At 48.7% G+C, this 24,876-nt stretch overlaps 1 protein-coding gene across 1 annotated transcript in view; it reads left to right on the forward strand.

Moving 5' to 3' along the window:
• Window positions 1-2,474: 2,474 nt before the first annotated feature.
• Window positions 2,475-24,876, forward strand: part of LOC122367642 — a gene marked incomplete at its 5' end in the record, with an annotated part of 123,978 nt that continues 101,576 nt past the window's right edge. The window contains 3 exons of the mRNA XM_043340953.1: window positions 2,475-2,593; window positions 3,965-4,196; window positions 9,099-9,203. Of these exons, the coding sequence (XP_043196888.1) occupies window positions 2,475-2,593; window positions 3,965-4,196; window positions 9,099-9,203 (456 nt within the window). The remainder of the gene's footprint in view (window positions 2,594-3,964; window positions 4,197-9,098; window positions 9,204-24,876) is intronic.

The raw sequence follows: 24,876 nt of genomic DNA on the forward strand, positions 1-24,876 counted from the left end.
GAGAGAGAGAGAGAGAGAGAGGAGGTAAGGAGGGAAGGAGAGGGAGGGAGGGAGAAAAGGAGAAAGGTTCTTTACGGATTTGTCATTGATCTCCATATTTATTATTATAGTGGTTTAGTTTTATTCACAGCCGGGAAGTTGTTATGTAGGTTATGATGTTGATTTGTCGCGAATGTAAATAACCATCATTGCGCTCATTTCCATTCACAGGTAGTTAATTTTATGCATGATTCGAGAACAATCTGCGATGCATGATTCGGGAGCAATCTGCGCTTCGATCACCACTGATGCTTTTCCCAGCTGGGCCTGTCGTCGGAACAACAGACTGCTGCGAACTATTTGTTGTCGGCCGCGCTTGTCGTTCCAGCCATCGATTGACGCTGTCGGGAGAGGCAGAGTCGGGAGGAGGGGGGAGAGGGTGGTAGGGCGGCGAGAGGGTGGTACAATGCACCGCGGGGCACCGATAAAACGCCTCGAATGAGGCCGTTTGGCCGCGGGACGCCCGTCGGGAGTCGCGCCGCGATCCGTGTTTCAATGTGAGCCGACCGTGGTATGGGCCGGGCGGCTCTTACCTACCGTTTGGCGCTACAGGGCTTGTGTCAAACATGTGTCACTGGTGTCAGGTGTGGTGTTAACACCATTATTTTTATTCTGTGATTTGACAACGTTATGAGATGATAATGTATCACTCTGAACAGCAATGTTAGGAGTAGCTGATTCAGGTTATGGTCTCAATGCTGCAGACGTTGTTTTTGAAAAATGGGAAGTGATCAAAAATGGTATATTATGTAGGGTTGCTGCCCTTTATGGGAGAACTAACTTAATTTTGTCCGTCGTTTCTTCAGCTTCAAATGCACAAAGTTCGCTTGTGTACGACGTTTCCTTTGCTTTGAACTTGGAGAGCTATTCAGGTGCTTTTACATTGAGAGAGTTAGTGTACTATTCAGTTTCAAGGAAACCAAGTTCTCATTCAATCCGCTTTACGTCGCTCAAAATAAACTTAATCTGATTTATTTTCTTGGAGTACGTGGCGCGTGTCCGTCTTTATGGTGGACCTCTAAAGGCCCCACTACAGGTACGGGAGTCAATTTTAGATATCACATCACCTCCTTCAGACCTTTTGCTTGCACTTCATCGTTGAAAAGGATACTTTCCACCTGACAGACGGATAACATTTCACAAAGCTGACCAGTGACCTCACCCTGCGGCATTCCCTGATCTGGCGTCTTATCTTCAGAGCCGAGCCGACCATCTTCGACCAGTGGGCCGACGTTCCACGGTTTTTATCGTGTCCGTGCCCTGTTTTACTCGATCAAACCGCTTCAAATTGGATTTGGTCGTCTTTGTTCAGCGGAGAGACGAGTGTCCGTAGTCTGGAGTGGAGCTGGCCGACTTGGTCCTCTGAATACCCGGCTCGGGTTAGCCAGAGTTTCCAAAGACGTGGAAGAAAAGACGGAAGGAATTATTTAAAAGTAGCAAGAAAAGTTGATGTGTCGAGCTTTTGTCTTCAGCCTTGGATATGTGCAATGTGCATGTCCCCTTTTTCCATGCTTATCATGTGGTAAACAATCATTGCTTACAAAACACGACCCACTCATCATATGCACAACATGTAAGCCTCTACTAATATGAGATTTCCCTCTCAAAGTTCTTTCTAGCCGGTGACAAATTCAGACATTTTTTTTTGCTGTTGTAGGTATTTTGGCAGTGTCAGTAAATATGATAAAGAAAAATTGCAAATGCAGATATTCCAATGCAATGCCTTGCTCAATGGACCCCACATGGCTCTAACAATGGACAAACGCGTTAGAGTATTTAACATACACCCATATTCACATCCAAAAACTGAAATAAAAATGTATGTATATCAACCTGAGCTTTGCGTGCCCGCCATTACCGCAGGACTCTGTTCAGCTGGTGGGCTGAAGCTGCTAGCGACGTTTACATCGCGTGCAGTCAACCGCTGCTTATCCAATCATATGCAAATCGGCGGTTTGCGAATAGATCTGGCCGTATTTTCACCACCCGCGCGTGCCATTAATGCTGAAAGGCGCCGTCGATTTATGAAAATACGGGCCGCACTGGAGGGCCGCGAATGCTAGGATTCAATAACGGTTCGATAACATGCAAATCTCTCAATCACGTCTCATGGCTTCCTGATCGGTTACGTTACAGGAATTGGTTTCGCAGAAGTCTCGAGAAGTGTTTCTAGTATCGGATACAGATGTTATCCTTATTGTCTTTATTAAAACAGCTTTCCAACTTTATTGTTCATTATATCTAAGCATATTTTACATTTCAGACGCCCTACCGTGATTTCACTGCTGGCACATTTGTTATTGGTTCTATAATTCTTTCACTTTTCTGGGAAAACCTTAACGTCGCCCCAATGTCAACGAACCAATGTGGTTTACCTACGCACCTTATTTCGTGAATGCAATACACACGTCTCATTCGATGCAATTCTTTTGCAGGTATGTGGCAAGTCCTTCAGCAACGCGTCTGCACTCACCAAGCACCGGCTGACGCACAGCGACGAGCGAAAGTACGTCTGTGCCATCTGCTGCAAGGCCTTCAAGCGCCAGGACCACCTGTAAGTTGGCTAAACTGACCTTACTTGCCATCTTTCTTCCCCTTTTCTTTAACCCTCGCACCGACGGGGGGGGGGCGGATATCCGCCCCCCCCCCCTGAGGTTTTTCGCGAATAGGTGGAAAACCGCGGCGCTTACGCGAAATTTGGTATGACTATAACCTCATCAATTTTACACATGGTGTGCAAGTTTGAACCTCCTACCTTTTAAGGTCAGGTCACCAGGTCACTTTGAATGACCCAACCTCAAGTCACTTTTTTGCAACTTTGTCACCGTGCCAGAGCTACAGTAGATGTCGGAGGCCTTTGAAAGTCGCAGGATATTATTAGGTCATTACTAGCTACAATTTGTATATCTCGGAATTTTGATATCGGTGACCTAAGGTCAGGTCAATTTCGCGACCTCCCCATTATAAGTCAATGGGGGAAAAATCAACTCCCTGTTTTTACAACTAAAACGGGTCGGAATGGCCCCATATACCATACATGACTTCATATACGATCAACCTTCACTACCTTGAGGTCTGTTTTGCTGTTGGGCAGCTGTGAGGTCATGTGACGTCATCAAAGGTCACCAAAGGTTTTTGGCCAATACCTCCGTACAGGAACAAGATACAGACGCGTGGATGGTCTCATTGTGCTCAGCTCGTCAAGACGCATCGAATGATATACATGATGACCTCGAGGTCACGTGACCTGAGGTCAACCTTTGACCTTGACCTTTCGAGGTCAACATATATATCATTCGATGCGGATTGACGAGAGGATCACGATGATGTCCTTAGTTTGTTCCTATCTTGACTAATTCGAAAGTTATTCGAGAAAAACTCTCCATATCTAGCGCCGCCATTTTGACTTATTCGACCCCTGTGACGTCATCTTTGACCTGACCTGAAAATGACCTAAGTAAAAATTGTAGATCTTGGCCGTGCGTATCCGATGCCGTTTACCGCTTGTCGCTATCTTGCTTCGTTCTCGAGATCTCAGGGGGGGGGGGCGGTCATCCGCCCCCCCCCCCGTCGGTGCGAAGTTGGCGCAGACTCCCGTCGGTGCGCGGGCTAAAGTTTGTCAACAGTTTAACCTTGAAATAAGAACGTAGACCCAACATGCCTTATTTTTTTCAGTAGGCCTGCAGTAATATTCCTATCGCCTTGACTATGCCCCTTTATGCAAAATCATCATTCTCCATTGCAGAGCGAGCGTACCTAGAGGGTTTGGATTGAAAGATCGTCTTTTCTATCATGATGGCTTGCAATCTCCCCCTCCTTTGCCTAAGAGCAGACCTACTTCTAAGAACCCCTACACTATTTGCATTATGCACACATCCTCGTGAACCCATTGACTGTTGCCCTGACCTTCTCACTCCTTTTCCAGTAACGGCCACATGTTGACACACCGCAACAAAAAACCGTACGAGTGCAGTGCCGAGGGCTGCAACAAGTCCTACTGCGACGCCCGCTCGCTGCGCCGGCACGTGGAAAACATCCACGGCCAGCCCGGGGGCGGCGGTGGAGGAGGGCGGGTACACACCGTCTCCGCGGTGACTGCCACCCCTGGCACGCCTGGAGGCGATGATCGCCAGGTCACCAGCAGCAGGGAACAAGGGGTGAGTACGTGGGGAGTAGCGAGGGTATTGGTGTGTGAAATGGGAGCGAAATGACAGCTGGATTTGGACGTTTGTCCCTCATTGAAAAATTATCGGTGATAATTAACCGTTGGCATGTCGTATCTTTGATATTCACTTTCCAGTGGAAATTTAATTTGGCTGAACGGTCGACATTTGGGAGTTATTTGAAGGTAATGATTATCTATAATTGAAGACGGGTATCGAATGCACATACGATAACTAAAAGGCACTCTGTAACGTCTTATGTTGGCGACTTTTATTTCACATACTAAAGAAAAAGTAGACGATAATAAACCTTATTCCAGTTTTTATTATCTTACGTTTTAAAAGATCTCAATCACTTGATATAGACAATCGATGTGCAATGCCAAAAAAGAAAACGGTTGTGAGCTCGAAGCATTCAGCACTTCTCTCAGCTCTGCTGGTGGGTCTGCACTCACGCAGCGTTCAGTTTCGGCCGGCGTAGATCAGGCCTGCGCAATAGCGTTCGAACCTTCTCTGATGAACGGCTGACATCCATAGTGCTCAGTGGCGCTCCAATGATGGCCGGTGCTGGTTCGTGTGCCATATGAACCGTGCCACCGGCCGCAGGGCCGCGGCTGATCGGCCGCCCCAATCGGCTCAGCTCTGTGATTTATTCAGCTGTAATGGGCAGCGCTCCCGGGCGGCCCCAACTCAGATCGGCCGGTGTGTGACGAATGGGGGGGTATGGGGGGGTATGTCTGAGCTACGTGAGGTCAGGGATAAAAGGGGCTAACCATTGGTGCCGTTCAGTTGCTTGCAATGCTATGTCATCAAGGTCAAATATATTTAGCTCACCGTTACTTTTTCTCCTAACCTGAAACTGACTCGAGAACGATTAACTTGAGAACCCCTATCGCTAAGGTCACAGACTACTGTATTGCATATATTATACAGAGAAGTGTATGTTATGGTAGGTATATAATAATGTAAAGCATGCTTCTACGTAAAGATTCGACATTAGTGATGTTGCGATACGTTACACTAAATCAATTGAACTACATCAAAACTAGCACCCCAAAAAGACAAACCACCGTTCGCATCCCCGCTGTTGAGCGGGGCAGCTGCGGCGCGCCGTGCCGTGGTTTCCTCTCGCCGTCGTTTTCGCCTCCGCCGCGGCGCAGCACCGGTCCCCACTGGGTTACTGGCCACCATCTGTCAGATTGCCGGCCATTCCAGCGATCGTGACCGCCGCGTCGGCCGCGTCGCCGCCGACGCCACCTGCCGTAGCGGCGCCGTCGTCGGCACGCGGCCGTAGCTGATGGGAGGCGCGTCATAAAGTATTGCTGGTGCGCGGTGCGCGCGGCCGCTGGGCACTGCTCGGAGAGGGGTGTTTCCGAGCTGGAATGGGCGATGACGCTGCACAGGTCGATAAAGCAGAGGGAGAGCTGGTCGGTGAGTGAGTAGGTGCGTAGAGTCGGCCGGGAAAGCCGCGCGTGAGCTCGTGGAGCGTTAGGAATGTGGGTGATTTTTGTCCCGACGGCGGAAAATACAGCTGAGAATGGCCGGAACGCGACGTGATGTCTCGCAAACAGAGGCTGGTTGGGGACAGAACACCGATAAAAAGTGGCTACCGCTGTGATTGTGGTGTAAGGCGCGAAAATGTCAGAAGCTTTACAATATCAATAGCCCGTAGGTGTTCAGTAGACGCTACTATTTAAATGTTCATTTTTTCTAATAGCGCCGGAGATTCGGAGTCAGAAACAAAAGCTAAAATGTTCAAAAATCGGAAAACTATTGCCGTGCTCCTGGGTTCTTTTAACTTAATATTATAATTCAGACATAAAACCTTGTTTGGTTTACCGTAGTGATTATTATGATGACTGGCGCTACCTGCGGCAAGCGCTTGTCGATAAAGAACAAAATATAAAATATCAGCGATTGACGGTAATCTACGTCTGTTGTAGGACTTTGACACATGCAGTTCACAATAATAACCCTAAACAATCGGAGGAAAATGTCTGCAAAAAGCCTCGAGCGAATAACTTTTGGAATGCGCCCACCCACACACCTGTCATGACGTTCGTTGAACTGGTGGAAGTCGCTTGGTGTGACGGTCGGCGAAGTAGGAAGTAAATGCCAATAGCTGACGTCAGTCGAATATTGTCCTCAGTTCCGTGATACCGCGAGTCATTGTTCCATAAAGTATGTGCGTCACACCCGTGAGAGCCATTTCTAACATCGGTCACGCCCATATCTGAGAGCAGAGTTGACCAGAGAGCTACGCAGGCCAACACTCCCGCACTGTGGATTACCACCCTCTGTTGTAGCCCGACGGACGGGACAGAGTTCTCAGGTTTTGAGTCCGTTTTCCGGGCACTAGGGATCGGTCACAGCCGAGTGACATTTCACGGCTGACTGGCGTGACCTTTTGACCTGCACTCCCACAAAACGGTGCGCGCGGGTGCTACATTACATAACACGTGATCTGTCCCGTGTCTGTCACCAGCTAGCCAGCCGTGCCGCCGATTGGATCTCCCAGCTGTGTGTCGAGACGCGTAACGTTGTTTGTCTGCTTGTTTAGCCGTCATCGGCGTGGTTCTTCCTCGTGGCGCGACCACCAATCTGGTGCTGATTTGGTAAATTAAATGACCGGCTCTTGGTGAACAGGACTGGATCGAGTGTCGCTAGAAGGCAGCATTGTGCCTGATCCGACGCTGATTAGATGCGCTAATGAGCAATGCCCTGACGGGCAGATTGTGTGGAAATGTATTCGGCGTCAGCGGGAGCCGTGTCCTCTGTTCCAAGAAGGCTCATTATCTTAGGAATTGATTGGAGACAACTCCAAATGTGTTCGTCCACTTGTCTGATACTATATTGCTGCTGAGGCTTGAGGACCTGGACGATCGCTGTCATACGGTAACTAGAAGCCAGCTATGCTAGAGTCTCAAATTTTCAATGACATATGAATGTGAACTTAAATATATTCAGATCGCATATGTTAAATTGTTCCGTATATCCTCCGTTTAAGCGTGTTACAATCAATATGTCCGTTGAGGCGTACCTATGACTAAAATAACCCAAAATTCACAAACATTCGTAAAAGGTCATGGCTATTGCGTAACTCCAGCAACTTCTTTAATTGCTTCGCACCTCACTGGATAGTGGATACCGTGTCTCACCTCCTGGAATGATTTTGACTTTATTCAAAGTTTTAACTATGTTGGTAACTACTGAGGTGTCAGCTGGCGACTATTCGGGGAAGTACTATGTCACCTTAGGCTCTCATCCTGCACTGTTTCGACGAATAGGGGTCACACTGCATGGACAGGGAAACACAAGTTGCACCAATAGCGAGCGGCATCGTCCACTGCTCTAGCTTATGAGCGGCGACTGAAGCAGCCTATGGCGGTACTCATTTAATGACGCGGTGCCCCGAGCCGTGCGAAGCGGATAACTCTAGTGACCCAGCACCTCATCGTGTGATTGAGTGACACGGTGACACAGTGATTCAGTGATGGCCTTTTTAGGTGTTGACCTTTCGTTCGTTTACCAGATTTCCGCGTACGATCATCAACCGAGAATGCTCTTTCCTGCTGAATCTGCGGGTATTGATCTTTCTCCGATACCAATCGGACTGTCAGCCTGTCGGCGACAGACCCCCGTTATGACAAACTGTCAACCCGCCGCTGCCGACCGGTGGTGACAACCGGCTCGGGAGCTGTTCAGTGCGGGCCTCGAGAAGTGTTGCTGCATTTATATTTCCTTTTAGGTGTTTCCTTTCATTTCAGTGGCTTCTAGAAGGAGGGTAACGTTTGGAAATGGGATAATGAACTATGGGTGCCCTGAAGGTGCTGCGGGCTTATCATTTCAATTTGCAATACAAACCTTGAAATGAACAGTAAATAAGATCAGCGGTAGATAACCGGTTGGTAAGATAGCGGCAGATATTGTCAGTGAGGGTCGCATTCGGCTACAGGTTTTGGAGGTTTTGCCAGGTGGTGGCGTAAAAAGAGCGAAACAAGCGCGGAATAGGTGCTGCTATGGCCCACTTGGGCTGAGCACAGTCAATTATTCTTAAATTGAATGATATTAGAACATTGCTTCGCTCTCATTCCAAGCAACACACATCCTCTCATAAATAAAGCTTAACCAGCTTCAACGAACCCTTCATTTACTACAGCACACTTTTGAAAATTATTTATACGGTGCGCAATTGAAACCACCCTTTATTTGAAACGCGAATCTATAAGGCCTTGATGTTGAGGCGGGTCTCGGAAGCTTAATTAAAGTTCTTAAGTGTTCGTTCATTCCTGCATCTGGGCTCAACTGGCAATTTCGACATACTTTGCAGATTATTTTTCGTTTGAAGTAGGTATTTGACCCATATTTACGCTGCTAATGAAGCAGAAAATAAACGAAGTAACTTGCTACATCAGACAGCTTGAACTGATGCGCGCTACCTACATATGCTGCATACGAATAACAAACCTATAGCTATTTTTTTCCAATGAGGTGTCAGAGAGGTGGAGTAGTAAGGGGTTTCGACATCTTTTTGCAAATACCATATGCATCAAAATTGCCCATCTTTGATAATATATTTTCTGTCCTGATGCTGTAACAAATAAAATCAAGTCGGGAAAATTATGCGTAATTCCATATTTGTCGATCGTGGCATTACGTTCGTGTCTTTGGTGAAGTGCTCTTTTGCTATATTTCGGCAACATCGATGTAGCCAATCTTCACCAACATTGTGTTTTTCATCAAAGCTTGATCAACAAGTCTCACTCTTGACATGCTCGGTGGATGAGTGTGTAAGTACAGTGGCTTCGTTTAAAAAGATTCGTTCTTGTTCAGTCTGCTATGTCGTCGTTTCGTGTCACCTGCCATATGTAAGTATATTGTGTTCGCCTGTTGCAGAGCGCTGAGATAGAGCAGCTGCAGCTGATTCAGCAGATCATGCTGGAGGCGCAGGCACAGAGCCAGTCCAGTCAGTCTGCCACCAACAGCAAAACCATCAAAAAGGTCAGTCCGAGGCCCTATATACCGGGTCAGTTAGATTCGCCCGGTCGGGACGGGATGCATGGCGCACAGTGCGGCTCTGACACTGCCAATGGAACAAGTAAGGGACAGGGTACGGCGCACAGTGCGACTTATGACACTGCCAATGGAACAAGCCACACTGACGACGGTGATGTGCCACCCAAGATTCTGCAGACTGTCGTCTAGAACACAGCTGCGTCGAGCTATGCATATCATCGAATGATTGGTGGGGGCTTCATTTTCAGATTGTCATCTCCTCTTTCCGAGACGTTGCTATCCTCCTTTTACCTGCTTTTACTCCTGACATCCAGTGCTCAAACGATCGTTTTTTTTTCATAACGACTTTCAGGCTCTTTCCTACCACATAAAGTCTCTTTCCACAATTTTATAAATAACTATCAGCTTCATGAGGATTGAGGATACAAACCTGCCGCCAGGATACAAACCAGGCGCGGGTTAAAACCCGCGCCCCGTAGGGGGGGGCGAAACGGCCCCCCTGTCCTTTTCCGTCGATATCTCCTAAACGGCTGGCGATATCGCCACCAAACTTTCAAGACCCCTCCGGGCATCAATTTTCCACATTGTGACCAAAATTTTTTCCAGAGGCTATGATAGGTTGGCCACAAATGACGTCAGAATGACGTCATGTTCTGCCATTTTCGACCCAAAAAAGACCTTCGCAAGAAGAGCCGTCAGGCCTACAGCTTTGCAGATACAGAAAAATGATCAGACATAAAAGGTGTAGAATTGACAGGGCTACAAAACTGCTAACTCGGATTTTTGAAATTGTTGAGTTTTGACCCCCAAAAACAAAAAATGCAATTTTTTAGATATATTTGCCAAAAATCCAAAAAGTTTTTTGAGTTTCGAAAAAACCGGAATATATGTGATGGTATCTACAGTCTTCTATCTACATACCAAATTTCAGATCGATATCTCGTTTTTTGGCGAAGTTATAGCGAAAAAACTGTTCATAAATGATGACGTCAAATTTTCGAACTCAATTTTTGGCAATTCTAGACCACGTAGGGCAAAACAAAGACCACCATTGAACTCCCCGTGACGAGCTGCATCGAATGGATACCCATTTTATGCAAAAATATCAATTTTGAAATTTGACCTGATTTGACCTGACCTTGACCTGACCTTGACCTTACCTTCACTGGAAAACATAATCTAAACTGACCCCAAAGGCTGCCTGACCCACATAATTGCATTTGTCATGTAAAATGGACCATAAAACATGTATCACACGACACTTTCATATTGTGACCCCCAGTGACCTGACCTCTGTGACCTGACCTGGTATCAGTGACCTCAGATAGCGAAGTATGTGTTTGATGAACAATGTACCATCGATGGTTTTCAATAACTTACCAATTTACTCGATTTCCCTACACATTTCTTGAAATGCCTGTGAACGGTGAAAATCTGACCTTTGACCTGACCTGTGACGTCACCGGTTTGACCTAGGTCAATGAAATTTGGTCACAAGGTAGTTCCCCGGTGGGGCTATCGGACGCCGTTTGAATTTTGAAAATCGGCCGGTAAATTTCCGAGATCTCAGGGGGGGGCCGAAACGCCCCCCCCCCCCCCCTACGGGTGGTAGGGTCCGCCGGTAGCCCTACGGGGCGCGGATTAACATGCAGACAGACCGACAAGCAAACAGAGTAGCATGTAAATTAAACCGTGACGTCATCATTTAACAGATGTGTTTCATCTAGGCGAGCTCTGCTGATCACGTCCCGATTTGACGCTGTAATCCAGTCATGTGGGCCCGGGGCGGTCCCCAAATCGGGTCATATTGGTCCAGGCTGGGTGCTCATCGTGACCCAGTATTGCCCGGGGCATCACCATTGCCGATATGTTCGGGTATATTCATCCAATAGAGTGGAACCGGGCAGCTACGGGGCTTTTGGTGCCGCGCGCATACTTATGCAATAGACATGGTGGTAGACACTAATTATGTAGATGTCATATGACGCACCATTGTGCGCATTAGCGATGGCCTATACGAAATGCATATGTCTTACTACGAGATAGGCTCCTTGTATATCGACACCTTTTTTTAAACCCCACATCTGCTCTCCCGTGAATTTCCGGGAGGCACGAAAGATCTCCTTTTAAAAGTGTCCAATCGTCCGATGCTGATCAAATATGTGTGTTCGTAGGCCTCTTCTGGTAATTGCTTTATCTGCCAAGACAGACAAACTTGAGAAAAATCGAGTGGTTGTACCTTTTTTGAAGGTCTCTAACCAACTTGTCTGAAATTCACCGGAAAACAAATGTGGGGTTTAAAAAAAGGTGTCGATATGTGCAATTCTTGTGGGAGGCGCCTGGAGAATTCGTCGCAGTCTCAACAGTTGCTGAGTTTTCCATCTTAATTAAAAGTGACATAGCTAGTCATAGTCAAGTGACCGACTGACTAAGGTCATGCCATGTCATACCAGCAGGGTTTGTTTGAATTGCCATCTTCACTCCGCTAAACACGCAACAATCGGGGCGAGCGCTCTTTTTTTCTTTCTCTCTTAGTTTTGTTACGAACTAATTTTGTGCACCTAATTATTATAAAATTCGGCACAAACCTTTCCAACAAACTATTATCGCAGTCTTACGACTTCTATCGTGGCACACGTCTTGGTGCTTTGGTGGAGCGCCGTTTAGGAAAGGTCCGAAGCAATTTCAGCCTATCGTACACCGCCATATATCCTGGAGTCATGTGTCCTAATGGGACCATTTGGATGGGATGAGAACTCGACACTGCTGTATGATTTGCTTTTCCACGTTTGTGACTTGTGCTGGTAGCATAGCAACGACGAATGCCGGAGATTGCCGGGAAGATTTCCGAGGAAGTAGCTGGAAAGAGGAACCGGCGCGGCGAAAGAAGAAATGTTGGAATGACATTTCTAGGTTAAATTTTGAAATAATGATGAATTCAGCTATTGAAGCCATCTATACAACCTTCCACACGGCAAATAGACGACTGATAGTGTTCGTCCTCTCTTTCCAGCATGGCAAGCTGTTCCACTACCGACACGTGTCCTCTCTGAGTTACCGCTCACTTAGTGCGGAATTTCGGATCAGACGCCTACAACACTGTCCACGAACGACAGATTAACGTCCATAGTTCCACAGGGATCGGTCAATTACGCCGCGAGACATTCCAGTGGTTCCTCATTGACGTCAATTCAATCAAGACCGCGTCTCATCACCGAACTTGACGCTGTTTAGGCCTGTGCTCTGGTGGTTCTCCCGTAGCTGGCACCTCCTCTGGACCCAAGCCGGTGAAAGTTGCACGCTAAAAGCGGAGCGGACAGCCACTCCTGTGCTGCAACGGCTCTGTCTGGGGACATCCTAATCCCATGCAGCCCCTGCGCTCGCTCGTAGTGCGTTTCTGTGTCGCCGGATGACTTGGGAGGCCACCCGGGAGCCCAGGGTCCGGAGGGAGTCTGGTCTGGCGACCGAGAGACCAGTCGAAATTCATCAGGCAAACAGTGGTGTGCCGCCCTTTCGCCGTACGCGTGACCTTTGGAGTTGCCACGCTGCGGGGAGTAGATCCGTTGGCTTAGCTTCTCAAAGTTCCTTTATTGGTGACGCCTGGGCGAGTCTATTTAGCAGGCTGGCTGTCAGACTTCCTGTCTCGGGGTCGGGTCGCGATGGACGGGTCGTGAGCCTGTTGACCCGCCAGTCTGTCCCGGGGCAGTGATACGGCCGGCCGTGATACCCGTAGTTGACGGCCGTCTGGCTCGGCGGTTAGAGCACCACTGCCGGCACTGCAGTGGTTCTCCGTGTCGCCGCCAGCAGCGCGGCACACTCCACTGGTGATTTGCCGGGGGCGTGGCCGCATAAGTCTGCCGTGACCCGCGCTGCGAGCGACAGGCCAATGTCATGTTCTACGTTACTGGCACGCGTGCCGAGAGCTCATCAAGATGCCGCTAGTCCGGGCGGTCGTCTGAGGGAGGTCTGACGAGCTGTCTCTGCTACGTTCGGTTCTCTGTGCCGGACTAGACTCTCTGCGCCGCTCTAAAAACGCTCGATCAATCTCCGCTGGATTAGACCCTCTCACACGACGGACGTCTACCACTGAGTGCAGCCCAGACTATGCAAATGACGTTCATTTGCATCGGAAAACATCGCGCCTGTTCTTGACAGATTGGCGACCGCCGGTGCTATCTGCCGCGGCTCGTTTAGATAAGTTAATTGGGAGGACGTTAAGCAGGCTTTATGAGAGCACCGTGGACCATCCCGGCTGTTGGGAGCGTCAGGGGGTTAACTTTGGTCAATAGCCTCAGCGCCAGCGCTGCGGCCGCTGCGGGGCAGCCACCGTCGCAGCCGCCGCCCGCCGCGCCACCCAACAGCGGCAACCAACAGGTGAAGGCGATCGATGCAGTTTGGCCGTGCCTCTCGACGCCGCTGGTCTTCCATTGCCAAATGTCGGTGGCCTGTCGGAGATTTGGATGGAAACGGACGAGCGAGGACTCCAGCCGACTAAGAACAACGGACTGGAGTGGGAAAGAGAGGGAAAACCGTGGAGTAAAGAAAACGAGGGAATGAAATGAGAAAGAGCTGAATGTCGTGTTAGCGGAGCAAGGAAATGAACATAGTTACATAAAACTTGGGACTGAGTGGAAAGGTGAAATGCAGTGAAATGGTTGCAAGTCGAAATGTAAATGAATAAAAAAAACAGTGTTGGAATAAAAGTTTTTGCCACGTAAAGGTGATTCGGCAACGTTTGTACAGGGACTTTAATATGAGGAGCCTCCCGGTAACTTTTTAGACGCATGGCCCACCGGAACAATTTAAACTAGCAAAGTCCTGCAACAGAAGACATGTTTTTTAGTAGTCCAACTACATTTGACCTTGAGTGATCAAGCTGCTGGATATGTGACATACATAGAAGCAAATATAAAATACGTTTAAGCATGAATGTTATGCCAATTGCAAACAGATTCCGTTTGCTGGGACTTCTATAACTTCCGGGTGTTCTTGATCGTTTCTTGTTAGTTGTTACTTTATCTTATTTTGAAAGCTTACAACTTGAAGAAAACGGTCATGTTTGGAATGTTTTGAAATCCTTTTTTTAACTTCTCAAGACTATGACATTTTGAGTGTTGTAACGGAACTGACCGAAAGAATTGAGTGTTTGGGATATTCTGCCGGTATGTGTGCATTTTTTAATAGATTTGATTACGTGGACCTGTGAAATTATCTCGATATCCGCCCTATCTAACAAGTAGCTCATTGTAGTTATTGTAAGTATTGTAGAGAACAATAAGCTCACCATAAATTTCATTTGGCACCAGTAGCGGCGAAACACCTTGAATTAAGGGGGGGGAGCACTGCCGACTTTTGGTCCCATTCTTTCCATGCAACGCCCATAGGGCTAATATTAAAACGCCAAAATCTAAGGGGGCACGGTGCCCCGGTGCCCTCCCCGTTCTGCCGCCTATGTTTGGCACTTATGATTTATAGCCCATTTTTTCCTCAAAAGGTCCCTTGGGTCCCGTTCATGTGTTCATGTGAAACTACTACCTGGCTTCCCCAAGTATCTTCGCTCTCCGCCTTTTCTGCCGTTTTCTTCCTGATATAAAGTCGGCTAAATTGAGTGCCTGAGCCTCGGGGTGAGCCCTCATCTGACGTGGAAGCACCAGAAGAGACACGGCTCGTAAGCTGACACGTAGCACGATTCGTAAGCTGACGGAAGGCAGGGCAGGATTGCTGACGACATCTCTACCGTAATCCGTCCTGTCATCATCAATTACACCGTGTGTCGCGTTCTGTATGATGCCATCAGCGCTCCTGAAAGGGGGCTGAAAACGACCCAAGGAGATTGAAACCGACTGAAAGGCGAGTAAGCCCGGGCTGTATAGATGGGGCTCCGTAACTCAACTGAGAGGCGTATAGTTAAAAAATAATGTTATCGAGTTTTACAGAAAATGCTGTAATGCACTTGATCATATTCGATGCATGTGAGAAACCAAAGGTACTTCAGCTCTTGGATAAGATGATTCGCATCTTCATGTGTTGATTCTTCTTCATATGCATTAATAAATGCTATAAAAAAATCATCTTATAGTTTCATCTTCATCTTATAGTTTCATCTTCAAACTATAAGATGAAGACTATAGATTATAGTCTTCATCTATAATCTATATTATATAACACGTGTGGAGCTCAATGTAGCACCTGACAAAGCTCAGTTCAATGGCTTGTACCGACATTTCATCAAATTCATCGTGGAACTTTTGCCAGCATTGACGCATCATAACTACGTTTGGAATAATTGTGTTATGTGGCTTCGGTGGCAACATTTTTCTTCAGCATAAATTTGAACTTTTGCCTTACGAGAACCTATAAAATGTGCCTTTTCCCTCGGTTCCCTCGCCAGATTTCGGTCCCTTCCACCAACAGAGCCGTACACGGAACGGCTTCTCCTTATCAGTCTGAGCACGTATTCTGTGGACGCCGTGCGCCACACTACGCCGCTTTTCACTAATGACTGCCGCCGGAGACAAAAGCGACGCGGGCCGCGCCAGCAGTGCCGCGCTGCGTCTGCTAAGCCCGGTGAGAACTTCTGGGAGTTGGGGTGAAACGGTGGGAGTGAGTGCACCTGGTCAGGGGAGGTGGCGCGGGCACCGTCACACAGGGGCCCGGGAACGATTTTCAAGTTGGGGGGCGAGCCTAAAATACCTGACATGATGCATATGAAACAGCGGCGTAGCTAGGGGTCTAAGGGGACACGTACCCCCCCCCCCCTCCCATCGGGTTCAAAGGGACCCTCGGGTCAGAAGGGCCCTGCGGCGCCATTTGACCGCTGAAGGTTAACGATGGCCATATTTCGACTCAGAAGGCCCCATGGGGCTCGTTAGAGCACCTCATGGGCCCTAAATAGCCACACTAAGATCTCCGTAAGGGCCTCACACTGGCTTCTGAGGACCTCTTGCGGTTTTAAGGGCCCCTCGGTGGTCTCCAAAGGCCCGTTACTGCATCTGAGAGTTCTTACCGGCCTCTGAGGGGCCAGTTCTAGGGGCATTTCCCACCTGTAATGGTCCCACACTTATTTTTCTGAGGGCCCCATAACGGTAACTTAAGGGGGCCCTCATAGGCGCCTATGAGGGCCCACACCGGTGTCTCTGAGGGTTTCACACGCCCAACTCTGAGTGCCTACACCAGTGCCTATTAAAGTCCTAACACCTGCGCATCTAAAGGCCATCCACTGCATTGATGACTTTTGAGGGCCCCACACCGGTGACTCTGAGGGCCCCACCGGCGTCTGACAGTACCATGCCGGTCTCTAAGTAAGGACCCCGAGAAACTTCTTGTGCCGGCCTAAGGGCCCCTTGCCGGTCACTGAGAACCCCCTGCCGGCTTGTAGAGGGTTCGCGTCAGCAGCTCTAAAGGCCCCACTCCTGTCTGTCGCGGCTCCACACCAGCGTCTATGAAGGTCCACAGCAACGCCTGATAAGGACCCTCACCGGCGCCTCTGAGAGAATCACACTAGGCGTCTCTGAGCGCCCTTACCGGCGGTGGCTCTGAGGGCCCTACGCCGGTGATTCTGAGGGTGCTACCGATAACCGAAGGCACCACACAAGTCCTTAGTGTCGCTGAGCTTTAATCCCATACCGGCCTTCCGAGGGCGCCACGTCAGTGCACTCATTCACTACGTTTCCATGACACGTCGAACTCGATTTAGCGAAACTTCACGTGCGTTTTTCTCGGAAACTATTTACCTTATGCAAAAAATGGGCGTATATATGGTTTTAGCTAGCACCTAATCCTATATCTGCATTTTTAAATTATGCCTAAATGCTATGATGGAGCAAATCCATCTCTCAAAATCGGCTTAGCTTGTGCCATGAAAAGTAAAACGTAGCCATTGCCCCACACCCCTCCCTCACACCCGGAGCGGGTAAACTGTGCTATGCCTATAGCAACGATTTTACGGATTTTACCACCGTTGTACGTTATATACATGTTTCTCAAAGTTGACTCAAAATGGTCCAGTATAAAATCTGGCCGTCTGCACCCAAATCGTGTTATCGTTCACATCATGATCGATAACAAGACGGGCCGACGACGGGTGTCTCGATGGTGTTAAGGACTGAAGGTTGTAGTGAGGGGCCGGGGGGTGGGGTCATTTTTCGCAGCCTGTCACTCAATCCCCACTCATCACACCGTCCGTCGCCTCTGAGTGCGCGTCTCGGACTGTTCGACCACGTGGTGTTTGCTTCTTCCCCGGGCCTGTCCCCCCACCCCTCCCTCCCTCTGTTTACTGCGCGTGCCTTATCTCGGGTCAGCCTCCTCCCCTCTGCCTCGGGTCGTGTTTCCCCTCTCCTCTTCCACAGACACACGTCTCTACCGTCTTCGCGCCCCCCCCCCCCCTGCCCCTCCCCTCCTTCCTCGTGCCTGCTGCCGGCCGCTCACTGACCTTCGAGCCCCTAATCGACAATAGGTGGGCCCTATTACTGATTAGGGCTTCTCATACCGTTCGCTCCTCTGATCTGTTACACAGAGTTGGCTGTTGTTGGCCGTCTGCACCCAAATCGTGTTATCGTTCACATCATGATCGATAACAAGACGCCAAACACGCCAACGGAGCAGAATGTACAATACAAAAGCGGGCAGATATATGGGCAATCGTCATACACCCGTCGTTTCTCACCTGACGGAGGACACTCACTGCTAGCCCGCCTCGCTCCGGCCGGCGCTGGCTCGAATCCAATCCATGACACCTGCAACTAGACATGTGAGCCACAGACACCCCTCCCCCGCCGGCTGGCCCATGGCCGCGCAGTCCCCCCCCCCTCCCCCCGTCCGTCCCGCCCCGTCTCGGCTGGCCCATCGCTTTACAGCACTGAGAAACAGTTTCTCCATATTCGGTCTCGTGAGACCAGTTTTCGGGCTAATGTCCCCTATTCAAAACAGACGACACATTTTGAGAATACTCTCTGAGCAACGCCATTGATCGCAGAAACAGATTTAGGCAGTACTGCATTATCGATGTCAAGCTCTAAAATCATATCATATCCATATCCATATCAGATCCACATCATATCCATCATATTCATCATATCAGATCCATATCATATCCATCATATCTTATATGGATAGGTCATCATATCCATATCAGATCTTCCCCAGATCATCGTAGGAGACCTGTGAACAGTCGATTGTGTAATAATATACCTTACCAAAGACATCATCGCAGACCTTTCTCAGGTCATCATGATTCATGTGAGACCTTGTGGAGGTCGTCAGTCGTCATGTCATGCCTCAGTCCAGGTCAGCGGATCATATTGAACTCTGATCATGTGTCAGACTTGGTCTAGGGTGTTTTGTCACACTGAAACGAAGAACCGTTTAGACTCCGAATGTCGGTCGTGATAGTCATAGGTATAACGATTTTACCCCAGGTCATCATGTGGGATCGATGCCAGGCCATCTTATTGGACCTTTGCCCAGGTGATTGTATAATAATAATGCTTTACCATAGTCATCATCGCAGATCTTTTCTTGGTCATCATATCAGACCTTAATGAAGGTCGTCATCAGACAATAGCCTTGGTCATTGACCGTAGTTACCTCAGATCCCGTAATGGAACTTGTCCAGGAATTGTAGCACAAGTCAACAAAGTCATCTAATCAGAACTATTCACAGGGCACGGTGCGAGACCTTTGTGGTGGTCGTAATATAAGACAATATCTCCCCGACACCCTCGTTTGTCGACGTCCACGGGTCATCGGACCCGGCTAATGGGGCCATGGGCCCGCTCAGCGCCTGTTGACATATCCGCTTCGGTTGACTTCCCGACGCTCTGTTTCACGCAGCTGGACCCTCTCCCCATGGTGCCCACTCGCCCGGTCTAATTGCCGGTGCTCTGTTTCACGCAGCTGTGCCCCTCTCCCCCATGCACACAGGCCGCCGCCTGCAGCGAATCACCGTTTCACGACGGGCTATCCGGCGAGTATAGGACATGTGGTTCTTACTCCGACTGGAGCGTCTGGTACTGCGATTAGCCGAGTCGATAAGGTGTTCAAGCCCAGACTGGAGCGGCTTACTTTCTCATGCCAGCCGAGTCTAGATTACAGTTTGTAATCAGACTGGAGCGACTGTTACGTTGTCGTGGTATTCGAGCATGTACGAGTGCACGCGCACAAACAAAAAAAAAGATGCTACTGGTCTCATGAGCCGAGTCGGTATCAGTTACGTAATCCGACTGGAGCGGCTGGTACGGTATAAATATCACATAAGCCGGGTCGGTGAGATATTCACACCTGGACTGGAGCGGCTGTTATGTATGCAATTGCCGAGTCGGGATGTGGTTCTCACTCCGACTGGAGCGGCTGGTACTGCGATTAGCCGAGTCGATAAGGCGTTCAAGCCCAGACTGGAGCGGCTTTATACTTTCTCATGCCAGTCGAGTCCGAATTACAGATTGTAATCAGACTGGAGCGACTGTTACGTTGTCGTGGCATTCGAGCATGTGCGAGTGCACGCGCAAAAACAAAAAAGATGCTACTGTTCTCATGAGCCGAGTCGGTATTAGTTACATAATCCGACGGGAGCGGCTGTTACGGTATTAATATCACATAAGCCGAGTCGGTGGGATATTCACACCTGGACTGGAGCGGCTGCTATGTAGGTATGCAATAGCCGAGTCGGGATGTGGTTCTCACTCCGACTGGAGCGGCTGGTACTGCGATTAGCCGAGTCGATAAGGCATTCAAGCCCAGACTGGAGCGGCTTTTTTCTTTCTCATGCCAGTCGAGTCCGAATTACAGATTGTAATCAGACTGGAGCGACTGTTACGTTGTCGTGGTATTCGAGCATGTAGGTACAAATGTACGCGCAAAAACAAACAAAAAAGTGTTACTGGTCTCATGAGCCGAGTCGGTATTAGTTACATAATCCGACGGGAGCGGCTGGTACGGTATAAATATCACATAAGCCGAGTCGGTGAGATATTCACACCTGGACTGGAGCGGCTGCTATGTATGCACGACTCCTACTGGTCTCATGAGCCGAGTCGGTATTAGTTACGTAATTCGACGGGAGCGGCTGGTACGGTATTAATATCACATAAGCCGAGTCGGTGAGATATTCACACCTGGACTGGAGCGGCTGTTATGTATGCAATTGCCGAGTCGGAATGTGGTTCTTACTCCGACTGGAGCGGCTGGTATGCGATTAGCCGAGTCGGTGAGGCGTTCAAGCCCAGACAGACTGGAGCGGCTTTATACTTCTCATGCCAGTCGAGTCCGAATTACAGATTGTAATCAGACTGGAGCGACTGTTACGTTGTCGTGTATTCGGCATGCGATTAGCCGAGTCGGTGAGCGTTCAAGCCCAGACAGACTGGAGCGGCTTTATACTTTCTCATGCCATTTGAGTCCGAATTACAGATTGTAATCAGACTGGAGCGACTGTTAATGCAATTGCCGAGTCGGGCTGTGGTTCTCACTCCGACTGGAGCGGCTGGTACTGCGATTAGCCGAGTCGATAAGGCATTCAAGCCCAGACTGGAGCGGCTTTTTTCTTTCTCATGCCAGTCGAGTCCGAATTACAGATTGTAATCAGACTGGAGCGACTGTTACGTTGTCGTGGTATTCGAGCATGTAGGTACAAATGTACGCGCAAAAACAAACAAAAAAGTGTTACTGGTCTCATGAGCCGAGTCGGTATTAGTTACATAATCCGACGGGAGCGGCTGGTACGGTATTAATATCACATAAGCCGAGTCGGTGAGATATTCACACCTGGACTGGAGCGGCTGTTATGTATGCAATTGCCGAGTCGGAATGTGGTTCTTACTCCGACTGGAGCGGCTGGTATGCGATTAGTCGAGTCGGTGAGGTGTTCAAGCCCAGACAGACTGGAGCGGCTTTATACTTCTCATGCCAGTCGAGTCCGAATTACAGATTGTAATCAGACTGGAGCGACTGTTACGTTGTCGTGTATTCGGCATGCGATTAGCCGAGTCGGTGAGCGTTCAAGCCCAGACAGACTGGAGCGGCTTTATACTTTCTCATGCCAGTCGAGTCCGAATTACAGATTGTAATCAGACTGGAGCGACTGTTACGTTGTCGTGTATTCGGTATGCGATTAGCCGAGTCGGTGAGCGTTCAAGCCCAGACAGACTGGAGCGGCTTTATACTTTCTCATGCCAGTCGAGTCCGAATTACAGATTGTAATCAGACTGGAGCGACTGTTACGTTGTCGTGTATTCGGTATGCGATTAGCCGAGTCGGTGAGCGTTCAAGCCCAGACAGACTGGAGCGGCTTTATACTTTCTCATACCAGTCGAGTCCGAATTACAGATTGTAATCAGACTGGAGCGACTGTTACGTTGTCGTATATTCGGTATGCTATTAGCCGAGTCGGTGAGCGTTCAAGCCCAGACAGACTGGAGCGGCTTTATACTTTCTCATGCCAGTCGAGTCCGAATTACAGATTGTAATCAGACTGGAGCGACTGTTACATTGTCGTGTATTCGGTATGCGATTAGCCGAGTCGGTGAGGCGTTCAACCCCAGACAGACAGGAGCGGCTTTATACTTTCTCATGCCAGTCGAGTCCGAATTACAGATTGTAATCAGACTGGAGCGACTGTTACGTGTCGTGTATTCGAGCATGTACGATTGCACGCGCAAACAAAAAAGGATGCTACTTGTCTCATGAGCCGAGTCGCGCACATCGTCATGTCTACATGTGTCATGTGTTGTAACAATTTAAACTGTCGGGCGGGCGTCCTGATATCTACTGTTGCTAGCACGTTAGCTTGACTTACCGGCCATGACAGTCCCCTTAGGTATGTGCCTCTGCGCTGCGGACCAGGTACTCCGTCGCGCCACACTCACTGTCGTCTCTCGTTTCTCACTTATCCTGCTCGCTCATTTTTCGCAGCCTGTCACTCAATCCCCACTCATCACACCGTCCGTCGCCTCTGAGTGCGCGTCTCGGACTGTTCGACCACGTGGTGTTTGCTTCTTCCCCGGGCCTGTCCCCCCACCCCTCCCTCCCTCTGTTTACTGCGCGTGCCTTATCTCGGGTCAGCCTCCTCCCCTCTGCCTCGGGTCGTGTTTCCCCTCTCCTCTTCCACAGACACACGTCTCTACCGTCTTCGCGCCCCCCCCCCCTGCCCCTCCCCTCCTTCCTCGTGCCTGCTGCCGGCCGCTCACTGACCTTCGAGCCCCTAATCGACAATAGGTGGGCCCTATTACTGATTGTCAAATCGATACTGTAAGCAGAAACCACTCAGATGGCAAGGAAAATGCCGTGTGTTGATGTTAAGATGTATAAAGGAAACGAGAAGGAAAGAAGTCCGGAAAAGGGAGGAAAGATCCTTTCTCGCTGCCTCAATTATGAGGGGGCGCCGCCCCCTCGGCTCTCAAGTTGGGGGGGGGGGGGCAAGCGCCCCCGCTGCCCCCCCTGTTCCCGGGTCTATGCCGTCACAGACAAAGGTCAACTCTTCTCCGGAACGGAGTGAAACCGAAGCCGAGACGAATGGGAGGCATTTGCCAATAAAATAATTGTGATAGGCTATTTCTTGTATATGTTTGATAATGCTTGCATTTTTGCGTTAGCATTATAATATATAAAAGCAGTTATTTCTTAATGATTATTTACATGTTGTTTTTATGCAGCACGCAGTAAAGTATTGCATTTAGCATAACCTATTCAAAATACACTGGTACTCGTTATACCTACGATTGGCCACGCATTTATATATAACATTTTGCCATACAATTGGCATTTATTGTTCATCTGATTATTCATTGTGGCACGTATATGTGACTTATCATGTATTTTGGCGATTTACGTCAGCCGTGAGAAACGTTTCGTGCTTCTTAACAGGCCTATTCGTAATACAATCGTTAATGTGACTGGCTCGAGGCATTATACATTTCGACTGGAAGATTTACAACCAGTCATGTGCTGGCAATATCGCGGGCCAAATGGATTCTCGGCTCCCGTATGCATTGTCTAGCAGTTTATCAAAGCGCACACGTGCCCTGAAAATAATGTCTGATTTACATAGCCGTGTCCAGAAACAGGATATCCCTGCACTGCGCATATAACGACTTTCAACACCACATGACACCGGAGCTTTCTTCGCTGAGTGACAAACAAGTCTAATGCAAATACTGGCCCTTGATCTTGGCTGCGATGGAAAATTTAATCATCAGAGCCGGGCGACATGCAGTACTGAGCCGGGTCACCGCACAGTGTTGATTCAGAATTTAATCAGCCCCACTCCGCAGGCTTCCCTCCACGGCCCGGGTCAGGGCAGGGGATGAGATGGAGGGCGAGCTGCGGAGCCTAAGCGATGGAATCCACCTCGATGCACATCTAACTCGACGGCAGACGAAGACCTCGAGAGTCGGCACGGGCTCTGAGCCTTTTGTGACAATATGTTATCTGCCCATTTTGAAATCAAATTTTATTCTGAAAGGCATAATAATAATCAGGTATTATCGGCTCGAAGTGGACCTGCTTTGCTGAGTGTAATTTTGGTAACTATAATAACTAACGTGTTCGAAATCACTCCTTGATTTCCCATGGTCACCCCGATATGCTCTACATTTTCATCGTCTTTAATGCATGCTCCTTACATTATGGCTAGCAAATTTCGCTAACGGAGTCTCTTATCGGCCAGCCGCCGCCACAAAGCCAGTTATCTGAAGTGCTATCGATAACATATGGACTTTCCATGGAAAAGGCCAATTCTCATGGGACACAGAGAGTAGCAATTATGTTATAAAGTTAAAGGCACTGCATAATTGAACTGTTCATGCCTGCAAACATGTTCATTCGCAAGCTATTGCAATCGGTTTCAAATTTGCATTTTCTTGGTTTATAATGTTATTAGAATGCATCGCAAATCAGCTTTCGCAAATCCAAGCTGATTTTAAATATGTTTGGGCACCCTGACTGGCTAGTTTGCTCACAAGCGGCTCTTTTTCACACGCCGAATATTTATTTTTGATTTCTTGTCATTGACTGATGCGGCCTTGCCTTTGCTCACCAAAAATCGTTGACCCGCACCCACATGAGTCTCCTAGGGTGGTTAAAGCTCAACCAGGGCTAATACACTTCACCTAGTTTCTCCTGGTACTTCACCCAGGAGAAATGTAGTTTTTCGATATTTATAACAAAAACTAACATTACACAAACGCGCACGACGAGCGAACTGTCCTTCAGACATACGTAACGGCATGTGAAATGTTGTTATTTGGTGAGTGACTTTCGTCTCGACTATACCTGCATATGTAAGTACCAACAGAACGTTGGCCATAGTGGAACATGAGGTATGTTGCTGGTGCTTCGCAGCGTCGCATCAACTCACCTAAATGTTCAAATGCGGTAGAGAATGCACTTGCACATATGTCATAAGCACCTGACTTGGTAGGCTAACCCGCACGGCACTAACGCCTGACCGGATAGGCTAACCCGCATGGCACCATTGTGAAGTTATTCGTGCCCACTAAATCAAAGGCATGTCTACATTGAAAGATAGCAGCAGGATGGCAATGACTTGAGCTAAATTCAGTGCCTCCTTGTCACTTGTGTCTCCAAGACGCTCAGTCCTGTTACTAGCGTCGCATGATAATTCTCTCAGTCAGTAGGGCTGAATACGGAGAGACCGGCAAACGGC

Source organism: Amphibalanus amphitrite, unplaced genomic scaffold (genome assembly GCF_019059575.1).
Source record: "Amphibalanus amphitrite isolate SeventyFive unplaced genomic scaffold, NRLGWU_Aamphi_draft 000885F_arrow, whole genome shotgun sequence".
NCBI classification, from domain to species: Eukaryota; Metazoa; Arthropoda; class Thecostraca; order Balanomorpha; family Balanidae; genus Amphibalanus; species Amphibalanus amphitrite.